This window comes from Apaloderma vittatum, unplaced genomic scaffold, assembly GCF_000703405.1.
Source record: "Apaloderma vittatum isolate BGI_N311 unplaced genomic scaffold, ASM70340v1 scaffold14427, whole genome shotgun sequence".
In the NCBI taxonomy this organism is placed as follows: Eukaryota; Metazoa; Chordata; class Aves; order Trogoniformes; family Trogonidae; genus Apaloderma; species Apaloderma vittatum.
Genome location: NW_009726798.1, coordinates 13,842 through 22,522, shown reverse-complemented (window position 1 = coordinate 22,522; position 8,681 = coordinate 13,842). Strand labels below are relative to the sequence as shown.

Below are 8,681 nucleotides of genomic sequence, written 5' to 3'. Positions count from 1 at the left end.
GCTGGAGCGGCCTCAGAAGATCCCTGCTGGACCCCTGCCACACTGACTTCGCGAAGAGCTTTTTTTGATATCTATCCCTCATGCATTCCCCTTCCGAAATGCTTCAGGCTGACAGTTTTCTGAGATGAGGCTCAGTTTGCAAAGACCAATCCAGGGAGCCCCTGCAGAGATGCAGCTGTTGGTTCTCCTCTGCCTAGTCACAAGAGCCGAGGATAGAAATTATTCCTCTTTGCAGTTCATCTGTTGTGTAGCCTTCATGGCTGATGGGGCTAGAAATACAGAAATCACAAAACTACACAAAAACATTCCTCGGTTCTGACCATGGTAAATCAGTGCTCTACACTCAGAAAAAGTGGCAGCTGCTGAATATCACAATGACTGCTATAAAAAAGGGCTGTTGCACGAGACCTCAGGAACACTTGCAGCCGCATGATTAGAATAGACTTCCCACAATTTTCCATGTCCAAATACTAATGGTTCTTTGATAACTGTACTTGATAAAAGAAAGGGTTCCTCTTGTCTCAGTCATCCTCTCATTCAATAGCATGGTACACCACAGCATCAAAGTAGTATATATAAATATGATATGATGTGCAAAGGGAGAATAAAAGGATATTGTATTACCTATCCCTTTTTTCTAAGGTATAAATAATTACAGTCTGTGAATTGATTATTACCTTTTAACTTTTTTTTAATTACAGAAGAGGCTCCCACATACATGCATCTTTAACATGTTCTGCAACCTAGACCCTCGGTCTAAGAGAGAATTAGCTTTCTCATTCTTTCATGTTATTATCTGGAATACTAACACAAGGTTTTAAAAAATGAACCAACATGTAAAGTATTAGGGTTTAAGACAACACATAGCTATTAACTGATGTCTGTAGAGGAGGACTGTTTAAAATTTTAGCTTTACAGCAGCTTCACCTGAAGTATCTGACACAGACCTGTGGTAGAAACACAGTCATCCACTTACACCCAGTTCTGCTCCATCCTGGCAACTACCATATCGCTTTAAAGTTTTTTAAATGCCACTTCAAGCTCAGGTGCTTGCTGAGCAGCATTTTTAAGCCAGGAAAGTGCATCCTGTCCTTTTGTGAACTTTTTACAACAGCTGCTGCAACCTACTGTTGGAGATGGGATACTGGGGGAGATGGAACTTTGGTCTCTCCTGGTGGGGTAGATCAGTTTGCTCTCTTTAGGATTCCAAAAGCTACTGGAGAGAAAGAACCAATTTGCTATTGGGAATTTGCACCTATTGCAGCCTTACAGGATGTAATCGCCCTTGGTGTAAAAGCCTAGGTGTAAATCGCCTAGGTGTAAAACCTAACCAAAGCCCACTGTGCTGGGTACAAAGCATTTCTGATGAGAGGTTTGTTTTTCAGAGAGCTTACAAAGTCATACAGTCTCTACATAACAGCCAGATGAACAACAAAGTACAGTATGTTGCTAGAAAAGCAAAGCAGTTTGTACAAGTGAGACAGAGACACCTGGATAGCATTACTGGGCTGTAGGAAAAGTAGAATATTGGAGAAGCAGACAGCATCGAATTATGCAGTGTACTGCTTACAGCAAATAAACTGATGAAACCAGCAAAAGAGGAGGGAACAAATTAGGTAGAGAAGACTATACCAGGTAATACGAGCCGTACCACGGCTTTTTTCTAATTTGTAGTGAAAGCAGACTGAAATAGTACTACTGTACCTGTGAAACAAGGGAATGATAGGTAAGATCATGTACGCAAAGAATATTAAAGGTAGATGTAAGGCTCGGCACAGTCATTTCCTAAAACCAACCAAGCAATATTGTCCTGAAAAGAAGAAACATACTAGCCTACGATAAATTTTATTAGCAAACAGCCTTGTTCCAGATCTTCATTGTACTGTAAACACAGATTCATATACTACAGAAATGAAGACAGATTATAGACTGAAATCACCTACCTGTAACAACGTAACGCTAGGTATCAACCCAGTATTAACCTTAGGAGGTAAGTCCATATAAAAATTCCAAAACCTGAAAAAGTCTAGTTTTAAAGATTATATTGGTAAATTGAGATTATTTAATACTTCCACATAATGTGGTATATGTGTATACATATATATATATTTATAATCAATGCATATGTTATGCAAATACACGCATGTGCACACACACACAGATACAGTCAAAGGTCACAATCAACCAACAAATGAAAGCTGACAGGCCAAGTCTGCATCCTAGCAATTTTTGGCAGGGATTTCAGGGACTGGGTTCTATATACTTAAATCAATTGAATATCAGTACTTCAGTATGAAGCTACTTTTATCTTCTGTTAAGGATTTATTCTATTATCCAAAAATCCCACATTATTATTCCCAGTAAAATAGTTCTTTTTACACCCTACGAATGGCTTTCTCGGTACATCTCTTAATGACCAGTGTATACTTTAGCAGCGGCAGCATCACTGGCTCACAGCACGCCGTACGGTGTTACTGTGTGCTTACTGTGTTGTGGTTTTCATTACCCAGATAGAAGACCTTCTTCAAAGCAGTCCTCAGGAACCCCAGGGTTTTCACAGGGATTTACTACTCCATAAAATAGAGAAGCATTCCTGATCCTGGCCAAGTCGAAAGAGTTAAGGCTTGGGAAAAAAGAGGTTTCATTAACCAAAATTATTTTTAAGACATTTATTTAACCTTTTTTTCCCACTCTCGTACATTAATACTCATCCTTTTTTTCTAAATGGACACAGTTCTTGTTCCTTACTACTCCTTATGAGAGGTCCCATCCACTTCTGCCTCTTGAGAGGAGTCCTTGCTGAGCATAGGATGCCTGCAGAACAATGACGAGCTTGTGTGGCATTCCTCGTGACTGTGATCCTAACAATCTTTTCCCCACCTGACCAGGAGACCTCCTGGCTCTGCCGAGGAGTGACTGCATAGCAGCAGAGCAGCTGTGCCTCTCGGACTCCACCTGCAATGCCACCTACCGGGTCCTGGAGAACTGTGCCCTGGCTAAGACTCGCTTCCCTCCGCTGGATCACGACAGCAGGGTCCGGTGCCTGAACGCAGAGCTGGACCTTGGCAACAGCTCTTTGCTGCACTGCAAGTGCCACCGGCGCATGAAGAGGCAGGAGCACTGCTTACGCATTTTCTGGACCGTCCACTCTAGCATGACAGATGGTGAGATGAAGTAATATGCGTTTACAAGGTACTAGTAAGGCTCACCCCTGCCTGCAGCTGAAAACAACTGTGAAAGGCCACTTCCCAACACTGCAGGTATCCCTTTGGAACCACATCTCCTGGTGAAAAGAATTCATCACTGCTCTGTTTGACAAGCAGAGGAAGCTGATCTGGTTTGGGACTGGCCCTTGAAATACACCAGGGAGCCTTAAAAGACAAAGATAGCTACTCTGAGGCAGTTGGATGTAGTGCTATGAGGGGAGACTGCCGCGAAAATCGCCTAAAAATGGTGACCTCTGTCCATCAGTGAAACAGATGTGTGATTATGACACACATTTCGTGACATCCTTGAGCATGCTGCTTTTGACAGCTTTAGTGGGATGCTTCTGCTTGGCTTCCCATTAAAGACTGCGTATGCTGCATGTCTCACTAGTACGGAGGCTGAAAAAACCCAAATGACAACCTGGACCAAACTCCAGCCACAGGAAATCTGATGACAAAATGTAATGTTGTTATTACACAGTAACACCTCTGCATCTCCAGCAGAACCGTTCTTGGTATTTGGCACTGAGCAAGACAGAACATCTCTAAACTCCAACCTGAGGAAACAGCCAGGCACAAATAAGAAAAAAATCAATTTAAAAAACTGCCAAAAAAGCCAATCATGAAGCATTTCTCCCACTGCATAAAATATCTTGTATCTTCCATAGGTTATTTCAATTTGGAGACCTCTCCCTACGAGAATCCAGCGCATGAAGAACATTGGAAGACAGACTATAATAAACTGGCCGCTCTGTTATCAGGTAAGGGTTGTAATGAATCACAGAATGGTTTGGGTTGGAAGGGACCTTAGAGCTCACCTAGTCCAACCCCCCTGCCATGAGCAGGGTCACCTTCCACCGGACCAGGTTGCTCCAAGCCCCATCCCGCCTGGCCTTGAGCACTTCTAGGGTTGGGATGTCCACACCCTCTCTGGGCCACCTGTTGCAGTGTCTCACCATGCTCACAGAAAAGAATTTCTCCCTAATATCTAATCTAAATCTTCCCTCTGTCCGTTTGAAACCACTACCCCTTGTTGTATCATTACAGTCCCTGAAGAGTCCCTCCCCAGCTTTCCTGTAGCCCCTTCAGGTACTGGGCGCCTGCTGTAAAGCCTCCCTGGAGCCTTCTCTTCCCCAGGCTGAACAGCCACAACTCTCGGAGCCTGTCCACACCGGGAAGGTGGTCCAGCCCCCCGAGCATCTTCATGGCCTCCTCTGGGCCCGCTCCAACAGGCCCATGTCCTTCTTATGCTGGGGGCCCCGGAGCTGGACACAGCACTGCAGGTGGGGTCTGACGAGCATGGAGCAGAGGGACAGTCACCTCCCTCGCCCTGCTGGCCACACTTCTTGGGATGCAGCACAGCGTGCAGTTGGCTTTCTGGGCTGTGAGTGCACGTTGCTGACGGATAGTTACATGATATGATACTGCCATTTCTTATCTTTTCAGGGGCTGAAAATTATTACGAACAACAATTTGGGGTAATGACCCCTTTAATTAGAGGAACACTTGCTCTGGATACTTGCTTAACTTTGTCCTCCCTGCCAAGTGTAAATATAGCCACAGATCCAAGCCCATGCAACAGCGAATGACTCGCAATGATGCATTCTCTGAAACAAATGCCCTAACATGAACCAATAAAAAATCTCATTTTGTAGCCAGTATAGCTGCAATGTCATAATACAGGCACTTAGCAGGACTGATTTGCTTTGTTCTTTCTGATGTTCCCATCAAGTAAGGGCTACTCCTGTTTCCATACAGAATCTCTACTGGTGACTTGCTTTGTTTTTGGTTTTGTTTCTGGTTTTTGGTTGTTTGGGTTTTTTTGCTTTATAGGCTCACAGTTATCAGGAGGTACAACAAATCCATGCCTGAAAGCAACTCACATCTGTAATCTGAGCAAGAAATGTGTCCGTCTGCGTACAGACTATGCATCTATCTGCACCAAGGGGGCGGGAAGTGAGGACATGTGTGACCGTCGCAAATGCCACAGAGGATTGAGGAATTTCTTTGAGAAAGTCCCTGAGGATTTCACCAAAAGGATCCTGTTCTGTCCATGTCAAGACGAACTTTGTGGAGAACGACGCCGGAAAACTATTGTTCCTGATTGTTCCTTCCAGTATAACACCAAACCAAATTGCCTGTGGCTTCTAGACTCCTGCTTAGAAGATCATATCTGCAAGTAGGTCCAGCAGCAATGGCCATTAGCCAAGAGAACAGTGTAGACACTGATAGTCTCATTTTCCTTCCTACAGATCCCGACTGGCTGACTTCCAGCAAAACTGTCAACCTGCAGACATGTCTCCAGATGGTTGCTCTCAGCGCAACCACGCTGCATGCCTTCAGGCTTACATGGGGCTGATTGGTAAGTGATATCCGCAGGAACATACAGAGTGGATGCTTTCAGGCCACAAACCTGCAGGCACTCTCTGATGCTGTGAAGAACCATCTTGCTCTCCTGCAGGAGACAGTGCTCAGCGTATCAATGGCTACGGTCTCTTAGCCTAAATGATGCTAGTGCTCCCGCTTGCTTCTGAGGTAAATGCAGCCCAAAGAGGGCTCTTCCATGGCATATAGTGCTCTCCTTTGTCCCATCCTCTGCTATCAAATCAGCAGCACTTGCCTGAGATTTTCTAAACACCTGTTTGCATCACTGGCTGATGCAAAGTGCTTTGAATGCCTGACCAACAGGGCTCTCCAGGCCTGTATGAACTAAGTCATTCCCGCTGCAGGCGTTGCCTCCAGCCCTCTATGAACTAATTCATGCCTGCTGCAGGAGTTACATCCCATCACAGCAGTGATTAAATATGACCTTCCCCCACTGCCTGACTTTTAGACTCCTGATGCGTTGTTAGTGTTGTGCATGCTATCTTCTCAGAGCCAGCCAGCACATGGCACTGCCAGCGGTTAGAGGGAAGGCTGTCTTCTGTTTTAGGCATTCACTGCCAACCTGCTAATACTTTTTCAGAGAGTCTCAGAAGAGGAGCTGTAAAGAGCAGCAATATCTCAGAAGCTGTAAATCTAGACTATGCCTTCCAGTTTTCCAGATATCTTTGCTGGGTTTGTGCTCAATGAATTCTACAGGTGTGGAGCATTTGTTTGGCAAAAGGCATTTGGCCACAGAGTGTTGCCAGCTACACAAGAAATAAGAGTGCCTTTTGCTGCCATGTGCCAGTACCACAGTTGAGTCCCTTAGGATGCTTTAGATCCTTCAGTCTGATGCTTGCACCCGCTTCAGTAATCGGGATACCTCACCATCAGATTGCTTGAGTCAGGGGTTACAGTCTCCATGCTTTCTCACAGCGCAGCAGACTTCACATAGATTGGTCAGGCCTGGGTCACCTCACAGGGGCTCCTGACCTCTCCCGGGTGACAGTTGTATCACGACAGAAGACTTCTGTTTCTTCAGTGTAATGGAACTCGTGATGGTTCTTTCATGTGCTGAATCACCCTGATTCCAGCTTCTGGTGGTTTGGGACAGGCACACCCATGACACCCAACTATGTCGGTAACTCCAGCGTGGAGGTCTCCGTGTGGTGCACGTGTGAGAGCAGCGGCAACCAGAAGGAGAAATGTGACCAGATACTTGCCATGTTTGAGAGCAACAAATGCCTTGGTAAGCTTCAATTATATCACAGAACCAGAGAAGCAGCTCAGCACAGAGAAATTATTTGTTGATTTTCTGTTATTTGTTGATTATCTGTTGATTTCAAGAACCTGTGGTGCAATGCTCTTGCATATAGTTCTGTCTTCTTCTGCAATGTCTCTACGGTTTCCTGTCCAACCATGGGACCAGACTGGATCTGCTCTCAAAAGTGTTTCCAAACAGCATTCACATCAAAGGGTTCCAAAAAATTCACCAGAGGAGGTCAGACATGCTGTAACCATAGTTGCTGAGTAACCACATTAGTGCACCAGGATTACGGGGTTTGGGTTCCCCTCCTCGCCCCTTTTTCTATGCTCACCTTTGGCCCTCATTTAGTTAGTCAAGGTAAGTAGCTCCTGACACACCCCCTGTTACTAGTTTCAGCAGCATAGCAGTTACAAAAATCCAGCTGCATGCAACTATGGAATCCTAAACCTGTATTTCTTTTATCTCCCTTGCATTTTAGCAACGGACCTTAATAAGATTTAAATATTTTATGTTTGTAAAAGCTTCCGAAGGATATAAAAGAAACCAGTATTACTAGATAAATTATTAATATTTAAATCTACCTCCTGCTTTATAGAAAAGCCTTACACCCAGCACTGTAGATAGACCTACAACCTAAACTTCCCGCCTGAGATACTACATACCTGCCTCTGTCTAGCTGGGCAAGTCCCAGAGGCACCCAAAGGTCTTGAAGTACAGTGAAAATCAGCTTTGAAGTCTGCTCAACCTCACAAGTAAATCCACAAACTAACAGGCCACTCACTGAACAGAGAACATGTATTTTAAAAATCATTGCCACAAGGCTTGTGAGTGCATTTCCTAAAATGGCTTTCCTAGACTTCTGTTCACTAGACTCCAAGATGTGCACAAGAAAAGCACAATAAAACTCTTGCTTTACTTATGTTTGCAGAAAATGCCATTTGGTCTCAAATGCATCTGAAGCAGACAGCTGTAGAAAGACAGGAAGACTTATTTTATTCATCTTCCTTAAGCTTTCAAGGAGACAGTGCCAGCACATCTCTTGCTTCAGAAATGTCCCAGGTATGTATTGCGTTGTTGTCTTTACAAAGCAGCAAGTCAAGTGGCCTAGAGACAGTAGCTGAAGAACCTTCGATCTGGAAATGTGTGGTTTTAAACCTCAAAGCAAGGGCTGCTACATGTATGCAGAACCCTGGTCTGCTTTACCTCAAGCTATTCCTTCCACAGACAAGCAGAAATAGGAGGCTGTGTTGCCTGGCCGCAGGAGTTTCCTGTAGTCTCACAGTAGTGCTCAGAACTGAAGGCTCTGCAGCCAGACATCTGAGTATAAATGTGTCCACCTGGGATTCATTTCTCCTTTTCTTTTCTTAGATGGCTGACGGGAAGATACCGCGAGACATCTCTGAACACAGCAGCATGCCTGTGGCCTCCTCTGTATATTCTGGAGCTGCTATTTCTTGGCCATCTCTGGCTCTATTCCTGCCCCTTTTGCTGAGCCCACGTTAACTTGGTGTAAATGGCATCTTTCCTTCCCATTAATCTGAATCCATATCCAGGCACCTCCCATTACTGATTCACCTTTGGGAAACAGAAGGCTTCCAAAAGAGAGGAATGGAACCGCCTTAACCCAGAACAGCAGTCACTGAAAACATGCCCCCAACTTGCACCCCGCTTCGCCTCAAACAGTTTGCACTGAGCTCTGCAGGTGTGGTGCACACCATTTCTTCTGCCATGTTAGCACTCTGAGTTACCATCCGGCTAATATTCCGACGCAATATTTTAAAATAAAGGTCTGAGTTCTGTTAGAACTTGTGCAGGGGTTAGTTTCTGACTACTGGAGGGACCTG

The 8,681-nt window shown here is 44.8% G+C and overlaps 1 protein-coding gene across 1 annotated transcript; it reads left to right on the top strand.

The window, feature by feature from the left end:
• Nucleotides 1–1,911: 1,911 nt before the first annotated feature.
• On the top strand, nucleotides 1,912–8,409 carry LOC104276947 (GDNF family receptor alpha-4-like). Its single transcript, XM_009873433.1, has 8 exons — nucleotides 1,912–1,990; nucleotides 2,889–3,164; nucleotides 3,875–3,967; nucleotides 5,040–5,385; nucleotides 5,459–5,568; nucleotides 6,685–6,819; nucleotides 7,766–7,896; nucleotides 8,206–8,409. Exons 1-8 carry the CDS (start codon nucleotides 1,912–1,914, stop codon nucleotides 8,338–8,340), a joined length of 1,305 nt encoding a protein of 434 aa, XP_009871735.1. The 3' UTR covers nucleotides 8,341–8,409.
• The last annotated feature ends 272 nt before the right edge of the window (nucleotides 8,410–8,681 follow it).

Coding starts and splice junctions, on each gene's coding strand:
- LOC104276947 (XM_009873433.1), top strand. CDS start 1,912: ATGAAGACAGATTATAGACTGAAATCACCTACCTGTAACAACGTAACG. Junction 1,991..2,888: donor CCCAGTATTAACCTTAGGAG/GTAAGTCCATAT, acceptor CCACCTGACCAG/GAGACCTCCTGGCTCTGCCG. Junction 3,165..3,874: donor CCACTCTAGCATGACAGATG/GTGAGATGAAGT, acceptor TATCTTCCATAG/GTTATTTCAATTTGGAGACC.